This window comes from Peromyscus leucopus, chromosome 6 (assembly GCF_004664715.2).
Source record: "Peromyscus leucopus breed LL Stock chromosome 6, UCI_PerLeu_2.1, whole genome shotgun sequence".
In the NCBI taxonomy this organism is placed as follows: Eukaryota; Metazoa; Chordata; class Mammalia; order Rodentia; family Cricetidae; genus Peromyscus; species Peromyscus leucopus.
This window is the reverse complement of record NC_051068.1, coordinates 75,669,807-75,686,723: the sequence shown is the minus strand read 5'-3', so window position 1 is coordinate 75,686,723 and position 16,917 is coordinate 75,669,807. Positions and strand designations below refer to the sequence as shown.

At 48.9% G+C, this 16,917-nt stretch overlaps 1 protein-coding gene across 1 annotated transcript in view; it reads right to left on the bottom strand.

Annotated features, from left to right (window-relative positions):
* Positions 1-12,295: 12,295 nt before the first annotated feature.
* Positions 12,296-16,917, bottom strand: part of Igsf3 (immunoglobulin superfamily member 3) — a 90,490-nt gene continuing 85,868 nt past the window's right edge. Inside the window, 1 exon segment of the mRNA XM_037206938.1 lies at positions 12,296-15,555. Within this exon segment, the coding sequence (XP_037062833.1) occupies positions 15,305-15,555 (251 nt within the window). The 3' untranslated portion in view covers positions 12,296-15,304.

Genomic DNA, 16,917 nt, shown 5'->3' with positions numbered 1-16,917 from the left:
CTCACAAAGGAAAAGATTTAATTGGAGCTGGCTTACAGGTTCAGAGGTTTAGTCCTTTATTGTCATTATGGTCAGAAGCACGGTGGCATGCAGGCAGACATGTGCTTGAGAAGGAGCTGGGAGTTCTGCATATGGATTGGCAGGCAGCAGGAAGAGAGAGTACCTCTGGGCCTGGCTTGAGCTTCTGAAACCTCAAAGCCCTCCCTCAGTGACACACTTCTCCAGCAAGGCCACACCTACTCCAACAAGGCCACACCTCCTAATCATTGTCAAGTAGCCCTACTCCATAATGACCAAGCATTCAAATATATGAGCCAATGGGGGCCATTCCTATTCAAACCACCACAAAGACTGAGCTCGGAGGGGCTGAGAAGCTAACAGCGAGCACTCCGCAAGTCAGGGACACAGCTGATGTCCAGGCTCTGACAGTAGCTTTGAAGCCAAGTGTCACCTTGGTAGGGGTCATCCCTGTCTTGCCTTGTCATTTTACCCTCAGTTTAAGTTCATGACTTCTCTCTGATGGCCAAGGGCAGAGATCTGCCTGTTTCAGCCATATCATCACAGCTCCTCTGCCTCCCCTGGTTTTGGACTGAAACTGTGGCCATCTGTCCTCTCAAGAGGTAACAAACCCCTGTACCCCAAGAGTAAGACTTCCTGGAAATGTGCCTCACATATACCCTTGGCAGCCAATCAATTTCTTGAATGGCTTCGTGCAGAACTGAGCTGCCAAATCAGTGTTTTTTTTTTTCCTAAAAGTTTTTTAAAGATTTATTTTATAATTGTGTGTGTGCATGCACATGAGCTCACAGGCACATGAGTTCAGGTGCCTGAAGAGGCAGGAAGACATTGTGTTCCCTGGAGCTGGAGTTACAGGTGGTTGTGAGCCACCCGATGGAGGTGCTGGGAGCCGAACTCCCGTCCTTTACAAAAGCAGTGCATACACTTAACTCTTGACTTTCTCCTTTCATTTCTTTTCTTTCTCCCCCGCCCCCCAAAAAGGGTTTTCTCTGTGTATCCCTGACTGTCCTGGAACTTGCTTTACAGAACAGGCTGACTTCAAACTCAGAGATTAGCCTGCCTCTGCCTCCCAAGTGCTGGGATTAAAGGCGTGCACCACCACTGCCCCGTTCCTTTTATTTCTTATCCTTGGCACTTAAAATGTTTCTCCTCCTTCATGGTGTTTCCCTTAAGTCTGCGTGGTCCAATGCAGCAGCCGCTAGTCACTCACCACTAGGGCAAACAGGAATGTGGTCTGAGTCTATAGTTCACCCTCTGAAGGCTTAATATGAAAGAGCAGAATAGAAAAATCTCATTAACATTTTCTTATAACCAAATGTTGAAAGAAAATGTGGTGGATTGAGGTTAAACAAAATGCATCATTAAAATTAATTTTAGCTGTTCCATATTATATCTGTATTTGATGGCTCTGTTCCAGCCTGTCCTTTCAAGACACTCAATCCCATCATTCTTGAAGGTCATGTCTACTTCTGGCTATTCCTGTGTTGAGTGGGATGGAGCAGAGAGCTACAGCATGCCTTGGGGGTTCCGGTTCTTACAGGGCTATTTAAAACTCCACGAGGCTTTTAAAATCTATTTTCCAAAGTCTGATTCACAGCATTTCAATACATTATTGATCATTTTATTAAAATCCCTATAAAATCCCTACTATTTTCCAGACACTCAGTCCCTCTCTGGGAAATTGCACTTCAGCTCATTTATGATGCGTCGTTACCTTCTTATTAATCTGCATGCTTTATTAGTTTCTGATTTTATTTGTGGAACTTCTTGCTTTCTTCCCATTTTTAGTTGTTGCATAGGGGAAATGCACACAAAGTTACGGAGCAGCCAGCACAGTGGAAACTTGGGCACATATTGGAGAACACATAGCCACGCAGGAGAGCACTATGTATGGAGAACCCACAGCCATGCAGGAGAACACCATGTATGGAGAACCCACAGCCATGCAGGAGAACACCATGTATGGAGAACCCACAGCCATGCAGGAGAGCACTATGTATGGAGAACCCACAGCCATGCAGGAAAACACTATGTATGGAGAACTCACAGCCATGCAGGAGAGCACTATGTATGGAGAACCCACAGCCATGCAGGAAAACACTATGCATTTTTGCTTATATGTTTCTGCAGGGCTGCAGATTGAGTCCAGGGTCTTGAGCATGGCAGGCAAGTGCTTTTCCACTGAGCTACATCGCCAGGATTTTTGATGAAAAATAACAACATCAACAACAACAACAAAGCAAAAATCGGTAGGCTCCAGATGAGCCCATTTCCTGAGAACAAGCCTATCTGGCTCCCATTTTGAGGGAGGGAACAGGCATGCAGTCATTTCGGTAACCTGAGTCAAGAGCTTCTTCTCTTACTTGCCCTGGTTTCAGTTTGATCCGAGGAGCCATGGACTATGGAATCACCAGCACAGGCACAGAGGTGAGAAAGGAGAAGGTGGCCGGGGGAGGGAGTGGAAAAAGAAGATGACCTGGGTCGACAGGAGGGTGAAGGCATGTTCCTCTCAAGCTAGCAACAGATGTTGGGTGACCTCACGCCAAGAGCTGCACAATTCTTTCCTGAGGGCTTCCTGGTCACATGTCATATTCATGTGTCTGGGTTTCACTCACAGACCAGAGGTGGAAGGCTTGATTTGTGACTACAGAATGTGAGAGGCTCCCTCAAGTACAAGCTTCTGGTCACCCTACAGAAAAAGCTACAGACAGCCTTCTGTACCTGAGCGGGAACTACCTGAGAAGAAGCCAAGCAGAGGAAGTGTGCAGGCTTGTTCTGACTCTGTCGTGGACTTTTTCTTTTGGTAGTAGATAGGTTCATAACATATATTTGATATTGAAAGTGAATGATGCAGTGCAAACCTTCACAGCTTCCATTCTGAATGCTAATTCTAGCTGTACCTACGTTCATTAAGTCGCATAGTCTTTGAGTCTGTTTAATTTTGGTGTGTGATGTTTTTATTTATTCCCAAAGTTTCTTTTCTAATAAAGAGAAAAAGGAAGAAAGAAAAGAAAACAGGTCTGGGATTTGCTTTATCGCCTTCCCCACCCCGCAGTGTGTGTGTGTGCCTAGTAAACCCAGGTAGGTACTGGGTTCTCTGCTTCAAAGCAGAAAGTCTGTCTGCACAAGCCAGCCAGCCCCGCTTCCGACGCTTTCTGTCTTTGAGTGTCACATGTGACCAAGTGAACGATGAGTTGACCAGGGTTGCTTATATCACCATGAGTGACAACTCAAGAGAGTTGCATCCCTGAGGGTTTGCTCAGTTTCAGAGGGACACACACACACACACACACACACACACACATCCCCACCCTCCACCCTCCAGCCCCCAGCAATTGCATACTGTTTTTCTAACCCTGGGAGAAGGGGTGAATCCTGTAACTTTCCAAACTTCCTTTCCTCCTTCCTCTTGCCAGGAAGGAATGTTTTGGCTCAGAGGAAATAGCTACCTAACACCCAGCCCTTCCTCTGGCTCACACATTCTCTTCCTCTGGCTCACACATTCTCCCAGCCCCTCTTCCACCGTGTTCCTTAAAGCTTGGAGTGGGAAATACGGACGTCGGATTATTTTCTTCCTTTCAGTTCTAAGTCTCTGTGGTAGGTACCACCTACTGCGCAGAAGCAGTTTCCCTGCCCGAGCAGAGGAAGCTGAAAGCATCAGTAATCTGTGGGTGTAAACACAATCAGAAGACAGCCGGACAGGCACATCACATCCATTTAACAAAACAGCAGTAACAGCCTCCCAATGGGGCCTGTGCCCTCCTTAGCCATGGCTTTGCCTTGTTTTATTGTACCAGGCATGGGTTCCCTCCTGTGAGGTGGGCCTCAAATCAGACCAGAAAGCCACTGTCTGCGTTCCTAAGGATCACGTTCTGTCACACCGTGCAGGCACATCTTCCTGGACTCCAGTCAGAGTCCATAACCAAGTAGGACTTGCTGGTGACACCCCTCCCCCAGCAGCACACCTAGCACCTACTCTTACTACAGATGCCGCCACCCATCGGGGAGGGAGCCATCAGCTGAGTCCCCCGACTTCTTGCAACCAAAGCATGTGATGTCTTCAATGGTCATTCCAGCATAAAAGCAATAACTGTGGCAATAGCTTTCATGGTTTATGGAACTTCAGGGGGCCTCCATGGCTAAAACTCGTAGGGAGGTTAACTCACCCTTGACACTGGGATTTCTGCCTAAATGTACAGGTTTTGAGACTAACTCTTCCCACCCACGTAGGATGCCTTTGTTCAAACTCTTAGCTTCTGTTTTTGCTGTTCTTTCAGATGCTTTCCAAATCTGCAGCACACTCAAGTCTTAGTGTTGTATAACGGAACACTTTCATGGAGCATGGACAGGATCACGGAAAGCCGCTGGTCTGTGGAGCAAGCTCCCGATGGACTGGCACGGCTTATGAAGTACTAAAAAGGGAGTGTTAGCAAGGTCCGGGGAAGCATGCAAAGGCCCTGCTACTTCTGCCAACGGTTTCATCACAAGAACAATGAAAGGTACTACTATCATCTAGCCTTCCGAATCTACAGCCTTTCCCCGTGATGCATCCTGCTTCCTGGGCCCAGTACCATTCATTGCTCTTGGAGGGCTCCTATGCCTCTCTTCAGCACTGCTGGTCTGGGTAGGACTGGCTTATGTTTTTTAGCCTAGGCCCCTGTGCCTGCCACTGGTGCTGGACCTGGGTCTGACGGACTCCAGGCCAACTCTGTGGCTCTTGCCTCTCCTCTGGCCACACCTGGCTGGTGGTGAAAGAGCCCTGATCTGGGTCAACAATCTCCACTCTCATCCCCATGTATACTTAACTTTTTAGGAAGAAACGTCTACCTCGTGCTATCAGTGGACACTGTCCACACCTCAGGCAAGCAGCAGGTGACTCCACTAAAGCATTCACTCTCTCCCAGAAATCACTTTCTGCTTTTATAATCTTGGGGAAGGACCTTACAAATCTCGTGACTGCCTGCATTTCATCAGCCCTGTAAGTTGTGATAGTTGATTGGGTCTTATGACTGCTCTCCCCCACTCCCATCCAGGAACGCAGAGGGAAAAGCTACACACAGATAGGTTGAAGATACTGTGCCATTTATGTATTGTGTGAACTTGGATGAGGTACTTAACCTGCCTGAGCTTGTTCTCTTTACCCAATAAAACTGGTGTTATACCCAGGTGCCACGGTGAGCACTTAGAGCCTCGGCTACTTGGGAGGCTGAGACAGAGCATTGCTTAGGATCAAAAGTTTAGGGGCTGGAGATATGGCTTAGAGGTTAAGAGCACCAACTGCTCTTCCAGAGGTTGTGAGTTCAATTCCCAGTACCCACATGGTGGCTTATAACCATCTGTAACGAGATCTGGCACCCTCTTCTGTATACAATAAATAAATAAATCTTAAAAAAAGTTTAAAGCCAGTCTGGACAACACGGTCAGACTTTGAGGGAAAGGGCAGGGGAGGGAAGGAAGGAAGGAAAAGGAATGAAAGGGGGGCGCTGGAGAGATGGATCAGTGCTTAAGAGCATTGTTGTTCTTCCAGAGGACCCAGGTTCGGTTCCCAGCACCCACATGGCAGCTCACAATCCCAGTTCCAGGGGATCTGATGCCCTCTTCTGACCTCCATAGACTCCAGGCATTGCTTATATCCACTTGAGTAGAAGATAGTACACATTTTATAAGACATTACAAAGAATAAGATTTAGCACATTTTGAAAGTAAAAAGGTAAAATCCGTGCAGGTAAAACACCTGTACACACAAAATAAAGTAAATTTAAGAAAGGAAATGGTGTCTATACAAAGCGTGCGATAATACTATGTTGCTACAAAGCATTATTTCCTTTACCCTGTGTGACAGTTCTGATTTGATTTTACTATTTCTCAAGAAAAACACAAGACTCTCTGAATGTGACTGTGGCGAATTGTGCAGACATGTGTCCTGGGAGGATGTGAACTCACCAGATGGAGAGACAACTGAAGAACTTTATCCTCTAGTGCTCCCACTGAACACTCTGTCTTGTGGAAGACAGAAACTACAGCAAGTCAGTGAGAGGCAACTTTTAAAAGAGGAACCAGTGCCTGAGAACATGGGACTCGCTTTCTAGACGGGGAGACAACTGGTCAACTTGGGCTCAACCACAGCCACAGGTCTGCAGTAAGTGGTAGATAATAACGAAGCTGCTAACACTTGTTGTCAAGGTCAGATTAGCTGGTTTTGTTTTGTGTCTGTTTTTTTTTTTTTTTTTTTTTTTTTTTTGCTTATTTTTATAAGACATTTCAAAGACTACGATTTAGCATATTTTAAAAGTAAAAACGTCAAACACCTGCGCAACAGATTTGTATGTCTTATAAGGTATCATTTGGACTCCTACTGTCTTTTATTTTTTTTAATGATTTTTTTTTTAATTGTCCATCGGTGTTTTGCCTGCATGTATGTCTGTGTGAGGGTGTCAGATCTCCTGGAACTGGAGATACAGACAGTTGTGAGCTGCCACATGGGTGCTGAGAACTGAACCTGGGTCCTCTAGAAGAACAGCCAGTGCTCTTAAACACTGAGCCATCTCTCGCGCCTTTTATTTGTAAAAAATTAAAATATCACATCATTACGCCTTCCTTTTCCTCTCGCTCACCCTTCCCATGTACCCTTCCTAGGTCCTCTCAGATCTGTGGCCCCATTTTCCTTATTATTTATGTATTATATTATATATTCACACACATATGCAGGCATAAATATATAAATCCAACCTCTGAATATGTTTACTGTTGCTCGTATGTACTGGATTTCAGGACTGACCACACGGTATTGGATAACTAATTAGGGGACTCATCAGTGGGGAAGACTAATTCTCCCTCTTAGTAGTTGTTAGTTACCGGTCCGGGGTGGGGTCCCACAGGATTTCCCCCTTGCCACATTAGGTTAGCCTGGTTTACTGGGGTTATCATTGCTTGGGTCTTGTCTTAGCAGTCATTGGGTTGCAGTATCCTGAGAATAGCTTCCCTGTCATCTCCAGGAGACACAATTGCAAGGCAGACTCCCCCTCCTCCGGACCTGACCCACCTTTCCACCCTCTTCCCTGAGCCTGGGTGCAGAAGTTGTGTGTTATAGATGTTTCCATTGGGGCGGGGCACCCGGTGACCAGTTGTTCTCTGTGTTTTGACCAGTTGTGGTGCCTGTCTGCTGCAGAGAAAAGCTTCTTTGATGATCAGGAACAGGGGGCTCACGAACCAAAGCCCCCAGCTCTTAAGCTCTTGCTTGGTCCTGTCCCCGTGCCACTGAACTCAGCCGGTGCCAACCCATGCCAGTTCTGCCTTCCTAACAAAGCCAGGCGCTTCTTGCTTCCTCCATTGCCTGTCCAAGCTTCTCTTCATTTTGTTCCTGTGCTATTTCTGGGACCCCTGTTCCTCTCTACAGACCATTCTCCACTCAGTGACAGAATTATTAAAAATCACACCCACTTCATAATACATATTATATCGATAAATCAACATGCGTCCTTAAGCCCATTGATAAAAAAGACTCTGGGAATGTGCCTGGGGATGGGGTGGGAGGGGGATCCTTTGTCTCTTCCAAAAAATCCACCCTGTTCCAGGTCAGGCTGGCCCCTGGCTGTGTAATGGGGAGAGGAAAAAACAGCAAGCAGCTAAGGGTATTAAAAAACAAAACAAAACAAAATAAAACATTGTCCTTGAGAACAGCTAGAAAGGAACCCTTTGCCAACAGAGGTTACTATTGCTTATTCCATAATATAAAATGCCTGCTGTGGGAACAGGAAGCTGAGAGCCCATCCATGGAAAGAAAGTTCCACCAAGAACTCCCAACGACTGCCTCAGCTTCCCCAGCGGATTTCTGCTGGATGTTGGTAAATCCCTGACTGATACGTTACCTCAGGCTACTCCAGTCGCTACGCTGAGTGTTGTAAATGGCTTTGATGATGTCTTGCTACCTGTGTTGTAAATGGCTTTGATGATGTCTTGCTACCTGTCTGCTACTTACGATCTGTTTGTTTACTTTGCTCCTAAGTACTTAATAGACTCGTTCAAAACTAAAGCACAGTTATCACAGGCCATTTTCCATACTATAAATTCGCTCCATTCAAAACCCCCAGAACTTTCCGTTTCACTGACTGTCCATTTTTTGTTTGTTTGTTTGTTTGTTTGTTTTGATCTGTAACTTTGGAGCCTGTCCTGGATCTTGCTCTGTAGACCAGGCTGGCCTCGAACTCACAGAGATCCACCTGTCTCTGTCTCCTAAGCACTGGGATTAAAGGCGTGCACCACCACTGGTGGCCTTGCCTGACTGTCCATCTTCAAGAGTTCCCAAAACGCGTGAAAAAAGTGGGACATGGGACTTGCAGGCCCCTGAGTAGATCCTTTGTGAGAGGCATCCTAGTGCTCGGTAAGACATGCTCTAGCTGTGGCTGCAGGAACATGTTGATGTCCTTGAGCCCACAATGAGGCAGGGAGAGATAAATATTGGTACTCAGCTGGCTTCCTTTTTTCTTCTTTATTCAGTCTGATAGCACACCCTACGGGACAGTGCTACCCACACTCAGGATGGATCTTCTCTGTTCAATCTCTCAGGAAATGCACTGATGGACTTACCCAGAGGTGTGTCCCAGATGACTCCGAGTCCATCTGAGAAGGAGGTTTAAACTCCAAGGAAAATTACTACCTAGAGTGAAATATTGCCTTTCGTGTTTGTGAAGTCTTACTTACCATTCCCTCCCCGCTCCACCACGTGTTACATTGGGTCTAACTACAGAGTTAAGACTGCTCACTACTTTGTTTTTCAGGTTTCTGGGGAGGCAGGCTAGGCTCCCAGAGGGCTCACCTCGAATGGGGCCCAAACCCTCCTCATTTACAGCTATGCAGAACAGATCCTATACACAGCTTTGCTGGCTGAAATGACCTCTGAATGGATTCATGAATTCAAGGAGACACCATTCAGGAGCTTTTTCTAGCCTGGGTTCTAGAAGTTCCAAAAAAAAACCAGTAGTCCAGGCACTCATCCCAATATGTCAATGAAGAAGGCAGAAAGGAGAGGAGAGGGGAGGGAAGGGAAAATAAATAATAATAAAAGCAAAGGGAGACTGACTCAATGTGGTCACATTAGGAAGAGGAACAAATACAGAGGTCCAGGGGCCCCACTCCCAAGTCCATCTTCGGGAGTCCTGGCTTAGTTTTAAACAGTAGGCACAGCATATGCACATAGCCCATCGCTCCTCTACTGTCCTGTGAGGCTCCCTCCTGCAGCCCTACAGACTTGATGAGGGCAATCAGAAGTGGAGGGTCAGGCTGGGGCGGTCACTCCCAGAGAGCTGTGCCCTATGGGGTTGGCCTTGAAGTGACACTATGACGGACCAAAGTGTGCCATCCCACCAAGAGGTGCGTTACCTCTTCCCCTTTACTCAGCCCACACAAGATAACCTCCCTCCCACTTTTTCCTCAAATATTAGAAGGGGCCCTTTGAGACAACTGCTAGAATGTGGGGTTTCTTAGAGTGCCTCACACAAGTACTTCTTTTCCTGAATCTCCCAAGGACAACCAGTAGCCTTGGTTTCTCTCTTCCATTGCCACGTTGTTGGGTGTGAATTCCATTACATTCAAGTCTGTGTGTGTGTGTGTGTGTGTGTGTGTGTGTGTGTGTGTACATGAACACCATGTGCATGCAGTAGCCCGAGAAGGCCAGAAGAGGGTACCAGATCCCCTGGAACTAGAATCACAAGCCTTGTGAGCCACCGTGTAGGTGTAAGGAATTGAATCTGGTTCTCTGTAAGAACAGCAAGTACTCTTAACCTCAGAGGTATCTCCGTAGCTCCTTGTTCTTTGTTCACAGACAGGGTGTTTTGTAGCCCACACTAGGCTAGAACTTGACGTGTTGTCAAGGGTATCCTTGAATTCCTGATCCTGGGTCTCCATCTCCCAAGTGTTGGGGTTACAGACTGATTTCTCAGCACCCCCATAGAACCCAGGGCAGGAAAGCACTGCCAACCGAGCTACATCTCCATTCTCTCCCTTGGGAGCAACCCCCCTGGCCCCCATGCACCCCAGCCCGAGACAGTCTGTTAATTTAGCTTTCGCAGGCTTGAACTCTTCCAACCCACCAGACCCCAGGTCAAATTACTGTTCTCAGACCTGCACTTTCAGATCCTCCTTCCTGGCTGTCCCGGTTCTTGCAAAGAGAAGCATCAGGCTTGGCCCTGTGCAGCTGAAGGAATGAGGGAATGAATGCTTGTCCTGGGAGCAGGACTCTGCTGTCCACATAGACACCAAAGCGTGCCGCCAGTTGTGAACACGAAGCATGCTTCTTGCTGTCATCTCCTTCACCCTCAGGTGGGGACCCAGTCACCCAGGCATGTGAACAGGAATTCACGTATGTCTCAAACCAGCCATAAAGTCGTAAAGGTCTTTCTGTCACTGAATTCCTGGGACGGAATTCCCACCCCATGAAACCTACTTTCTATCGCTTGCAGATCCTGGGAACCAGGCAGGTACAAGGTGTGGCCCAGAAAGTGAGAAAAGACATGGTCTTCTCCACCCCTGACAGTCAGTCAGAATGTCCCAGCTGGGAAAGGCAGGAGAGGTCAGACTTCAGGTACCAGGCAGCTGTCAGAAGTCTGTCTTGGAGCTGGGTAGGAACGATGAGTGTGTTGTGTGTGAGCCTATCACCTGGCCGGTTTTCACAGGCTTGCCGCTTGCTTCTATCTTTACTACGAGTTAACTGGCTTTGGGAGGATAAACAGCTTACCTAAGACCCAGTGGGGGGCCGAGTCCAAAGCCTCCCCTTTGCCCTGCCCACACAGGAACAATGACGGAAATGAATGGGGCTTTGGGACTGAGCTGCCAGGGTTGTCAGTAAGGCAGAGGCGAGCTGCAGAACGGAGAGCCCTATCACCGGGTGCTGGGGAAGTGCCTTAGGTCATGGTCTCCATGTATCGGGTGAGGGTGGACTCGTTAGACCCTTGATTGCACTCTGACCAGTGGCCAGTGCCAGGCCTTTCATTAAGAGAACGGCTGTTTCTATCAAGATTCTCTAGATGAGCCGAGAGGCCCTGCACAGCCGACTTCATGAATCAAAGGTGGCTTAGGATGCCCCATAATGCATTTGGCAGAGAGCCAACCAGCTCCCTTCACATGCTGAGAACCGTCTCTACTTCTCTTTTTAAAGGGATTGCCCAATGTGTGTTCGTCCTGTGACTGGCGTTTTGTGGTCCAGTTTTTCCTTCTCGTCACTGTGGGAAACTGTGGATGAGAAGGTAAGAAGAGACAGCCCAAGAGGCTTGGACCATGCTTTGTGGCATGCCACTCTCTGCTGCTCTGGGCTTTAGTTTGGCCAAACACTTGGAATTACAGTGTAGAAATCTGGGACACAGTGACAAGACACAGCCTCTAAGCCCAAACACACAGATGGTCATTTCCATCATACGCCTCACGGGGAGGTACATGTTCATTTTAAACCCAAGGGCTTAATAGGGGTAATCTTACTCTAGAATACTCTGCTCCCCCTTTAAAAATTTAGTTCCTGGTAGGAAGAGGGCATTTTGGGGGGGAGGGGAATCATGCAAAAATAATGGGTAAGACTTAATAGGGAACCATTTGTGGGTACCTAGGAAATAAACAGTCACATTTTCACCTCCTAAGCAAAAATAATGCGTAAGACTTAACACGGAATCATTGTGGGCACCTAAGGGATAAGCAGTGGCAGTTTTAACTGTGGCCAAGCTGGCGGCTGCAAGAAGGTGATAAGAGGAGAGCAAATGGGCCGGGAGCAGAGGAAAGCACATGGCAGAGCCGCGGGACGGAGACGGAAGGGAGGGGAGGAGCACACCCCCTCTGCTTTTCTGTTCCCTCCTCTGTACCTCCTATGAACTGCAAAGACCCAACCAAGTGTGATCACCACCGGGGCCTACATCATCCCCCTGCTTCTCTGTCGACCACTCCAGAGCAGTGACCGGTGCTCAGTCCCACTGCCCGGGACTGGCCAGCTCCTGGCCTTGTGTCTACCCGGGAAAATGCCTGCTGACCACGTCCACTCACGAACACTAACGGGGCTGGGGAAGGGACGGCGGGGCCTGTGGCAGAGGTCCTAGGGAGCCGGCAGGTTCTTTTCTTCTGGTGTCTTTTGACCCTAGATTTCCCACCCAAGAAAAACCAGTCACGTAACCCATTGACAGTGTCAACTTCTCGGTCTGCCTCGCGGGGCCCCAGGGCTGCTCTGTGTCACAGCTCCCAGGGGCAGCAGTCTACATGGGGTAGGTGTAGAGTCGTAACACATTTCAGCATGTGGCCCAAGTGTCTTGAGAAAGATTTTTATCATTTGTACAAAAACATAATTTAGGCTGGGCGAGGGCATGCATAGAAAAGCTACAGCTTGTAAAACTCGAACCTGGTACACCTCAGTGCCAGGGGTGGGACTCCAGGCCACCCACGAGCACAGTCCCACAAGCCGGAGGTGGCTGGTTCAGTGAGGGGCAGGAGGGCATCGGACTCCAGAAAAATGTAAACAGCGTAGTGTCAACGTAATTTACTACAGTCTCTGCAGTGTCTATAAAATGTCTTAGTGCAGTGGCTTACAAACAGTTTCTCCTTTTAAAAAAAAAAAAGCGAAACAGACCAACAGCTCTCTACTTCATGCATGGATGGTCTTCTCACTCCTTCTCTCTTCATCAATGAACGCAGAGAAACCATTGTTTGAAACGAATATGAAAACCTGCTACAGAGACACCCTGGTGAGGGAGGGTGCGGTCGGATAGTGTCCTGGGACATGCCTAGCACAGTGGAGCGGACAGGTGTCAGGAGTCTCTTGAGTCCTTTGCTCTCTGAATTTAGAAGACCAAAGCCCCGGCACACAATGTGCAGTGAGGTCTTCCAGCCACTGGAGGGCACCATCACCCTTCCTCTGACAACACATGTCCATACAGCCAGCCACAGAGAGGCCCTGGGTTTTTGTTTTTCTTTTTTTTTTCTTTTTCATAAAAAGCTCAGAGTTCAACGTTTGATTGCATCCCCCAGCCCTGCAAGACACACACACACAAAGCAGTTGTTAAAATACTGACTTCGGTTTCTTCCCTCCTTGCAAACGGCCTGCAACGGCTTCACAAATTTACGTGCAGCGTCAGGGTTCCGCTGCTACAGAACCCATCTGAAATCTTAATCCAGGCCAGCCCTCTGGCGTCTCTCCATTCAGAGGCAGAGTCAGTCTTTCCTCATTGACTCAGCCTAAAAACCAGGAGTCAGCATGACCCACCGAGAGCCCATACCCACGGAGTGAAGGAACAGAAGAAAAGACGTTTTCTTTGTGACTGGGCCAATTTGGTCCCTCTGAAGTGTTGGTGCAGAATAGGCAATCAGCAGGGTGGGCACCCGAGGGATTAGGGTGGCCGTGCCTGGAAACTTCCCAGAGGATCAAGGGGGAAGAGGAAGGTTTGTCTTGCCTCCCTTGCCCTCCTCTGCCACCCGGAACGTGGCCTACACCCAGTGGACCCCTGGAAAGGACCTGTAACCACATGGCTCAGTGGCCTGGAAATCCCACAGCCTCCGTGTTGTGCTGACCATTTATTCTCATTAGATTTACTTCCGCAATCTTGGGCGGCTTTTCCAAGGGGCTCTATCTTGGGATTCAGAGTGCAAATTCCCAAGGGAAGGTATGGCTGGTAAGGATGGGGGAAGAAAGGGGGGCTTCACGAGATCTTCAGAGCGAGTGAAAGGCAAAATGAAGGATGTGCAATGGATGGGGCTCTAGGGCAGCCAAGCATCTGGCCTAATAACAGTGGAGGCAGTGGATTTTGAATTTGTGGGCTGAAAATTAGAAGCCACTAGTACAACCAGACAACCTAAACACGCACACACGCACGCGCACACACAGACAGTCACACACACACTCATACCCTCACACCCTCTCACTCACACACACTCCAACAAAGAGAAGGGACAACCCCTGACTCAACACCTGTGCCCCCCCCCCAGTCTGCTGAGATTAGGGGACAGCTTGGATCACAAAGGGCATCTGGTCCTCTCCGAGGACAATATCCCCACAGCAGTGAGATTCAGGGAGAGAGCAGTGACAGATGAGGAAGACCTCATCCCCTGGTGGGAGGAAGACAGAGAGGTAAGACTTCCTCCAGCCTCTCCAACATCAGGGTCTAGAGACCCCCCACCCCACCCCACCCTCCACTCTCCCAAACTCAGTACGAGAGCTCAGCACCCTCCACTGGGCCACAGTGCTCCACTCAGGGTAGCCCCTTCAGGTTCACTGGACATGTCCCCTTGAAAATTTGGCAAAACACCTGCAGATAAAAGCTCCCTGCTCAGGGGTATCAATCAAGAGACTGAGCTTGCCATCATCAAGACAACAAGCAGCGTCTTTCCCCGTCCCTAATCATTGGCTTTGGTCACTACAAAGGTAGGTACACTCAGGGCAACCCTCAGAAGCTGAGGGCCATCTGGAGCCCTCGACCCGGCCTCCAGGTTGGCTTGCTTGCTTTCTTTATTTTTTTTGGCAAGGACGGGGTCCCCTTTCGCCTCCCTGGTAGATCGGCTGGCTGGCTACCGTCTAATCCTAACAGGTTCTGCAGGCCTTCTTCTGCACATGTGCAGTTCTCTGAAGCAAAATTCAATGCTTTCATCTTGACTATAAAGTGGTTCCAACAACTCCAGCTGAGGGAAAAGATAAGATACAAATTGGGCCCACGCTACACATATTTTTCAAGTCTTTGCTAAGAAAGTAAAAAAAAAAAAAAAGTAAAAAAAAAATGTTTGGGTGTATTTTGATCCACGGGTGGCATTTTCAAATGTGCAAAAACAAAAAATGTCTTGGAAGAGATTTCTTGTTACTATAAAGTCGTCTTCCTCTTGCTTTTCGGTTGTGAGAGAAACTCTTCCACAACATTATGAGATCCACACGGAGAGGACCAAAGGGGCTTCAAAGAGTACATTACACTGAACAGGAAACCCCGTAGCACCGGTCCGAAAACACTAGACAGACTGGTGAGTAGATGCGGCCCCTGGAGCTACGCACTACGTTACCAAAACCAAAAACTAGAAACCCAGGACGTTGGGATCATGTCGGGATCACGACGCCTGGGTGCAAAGAGCTAACCAGGACTGCCGCCCGGAGGCAGTCATCTCCATGACTGGGATCTTCCAACACGGTCCAGGTCTGACTGGTCTCTGCAGAGAAAACTGCCGAGTTCGGGCGCTGTGGCCTGTCCAATCACAGAGCACGAAGCAATGAGGAAAAGCCCACAGGGCTCCCCGGACCCGACCCTGCCATGGGCAATGTCTGCAGGGGGGGCCACCCTCCTTAGTCTATGGCTCCCGGATGGATGCTGAGCACCGGGGGCTCCAGGCAGGTCGGGGAGTAGTTGAGGTGGGGCTCCTTGATCCACAGCAGGGGCACCCCGTTCTTCCCCTCCGAGTTCTTGCTGGAGTTCCGGCTTTTGAAGCGCACCAGCAGGATGGTGATGATGAGGATGCCGAAGATGGGGAACGGGTAGAAGAAGACGAAGTAGAAGAGGGCGTCGTTGGAGCAGATGAGCGACTGCAGCGTGGAACCTGGAAGGCAGCAAGGGACCAACCGTGAGCGGGAAGGCTGGACTGCACGGGCCTGCTCCTGAGACTTCCCCCACACACTCTCCCAGCCCTCCCCACCGCCACCAGGGACTCGGAGACTTTTCCCCGTTCTTTTTCTCACAACACCCTGAGCACTCATGCCTCTCAAGTTCAAATGCTGCAGAACCTCCATTCCCACCGAGATCCACACGTCCGCCGGGAAGGTCACACACTCGGGCTTACTGACCGTGACCTGGCCGGTGTCTAGGGGGGTAGAGACGCTGACCCCCGTTCATTCTTACCTTCCTTCGTTCTGAGAGGGTATCTAACATGTCCTTCTGTGCCTAGGTCTACTGTAGACGCCTATGCCGGGGAATCCAGCACATCCCCTTCCTGGCTGCTTCAGGGAGCAGCTGTACTGGGAAAGGCACTTGCTGAACATTATCAACTCACGTAACCACTGTGGGCCACGGACGGTGTCCAGTGTCTGGCTGCACAGGGGGGACTTACAGCCAGGAGCCCTGACACCAGGTCTTTATCGGTCCTAGGCAGAACCCCGGCCTGCCTCTGCCTCTCAGTGATCCCCATGTTCACGAAGCTTATCCCAGGTGTCCACAGAGGCGGATCAAGTGTGTCCTCAGCACTTTCACTCCTGACACACGGGGTGCACATTTGGTTCAGGCTCTGTTTCCCCTTCTATCATACGGTCGTACACCATCGGAATTATTAAGAAAAAGTCAGCATGTACTGATAGTTGGCAAATTTATATCAAATGACTGACGATCAACCACTTTCAACCCATACACATTTCAATGTCACTTGACATGATATGGACAGGAGGTGATCCGGGCAGAGATTTCTGAGCGCCCGAACCTCAAATCAAGATGACGGGGTAGAACGAACTGGCTGAAGAGGTTGAAAACCTGAGATCTCTTCGGTTTCTGGATTCTAAGCCGATTCTACTAGAGCAAACACCACGTTCAGCCCGGTCGACTCTATGTTTTGACAGACGGGCAATCAAAAGAGTATTTCCTCCAGTCTGTGTTCGGAGCAAAAGGCCCTCATAGGAAGGAAACTGTTCCAGGCCATTCTGAGGTAACAGGCTGCTGCTGTTGTGTGCCTCCAAACTCCCCTGGCTGTCTTTCTAGGCTGGTCCCAGTGACCAGGCAAAATCTACTATACCCACCCCTAAGTCATCCTCCAAAATAAAAGTGACCCAGAAACATGGGGGACGGCATGACTGACGGGCTTTACCTCTTTGCCCGCTCCTGTGAATTTGGAAACACTTGCTAAGTCGCTGCAGACTGACCTGGCATTCTAACGTATAACAAAGAAACACTAAGCAAGACACTCGCCCAATGAGAT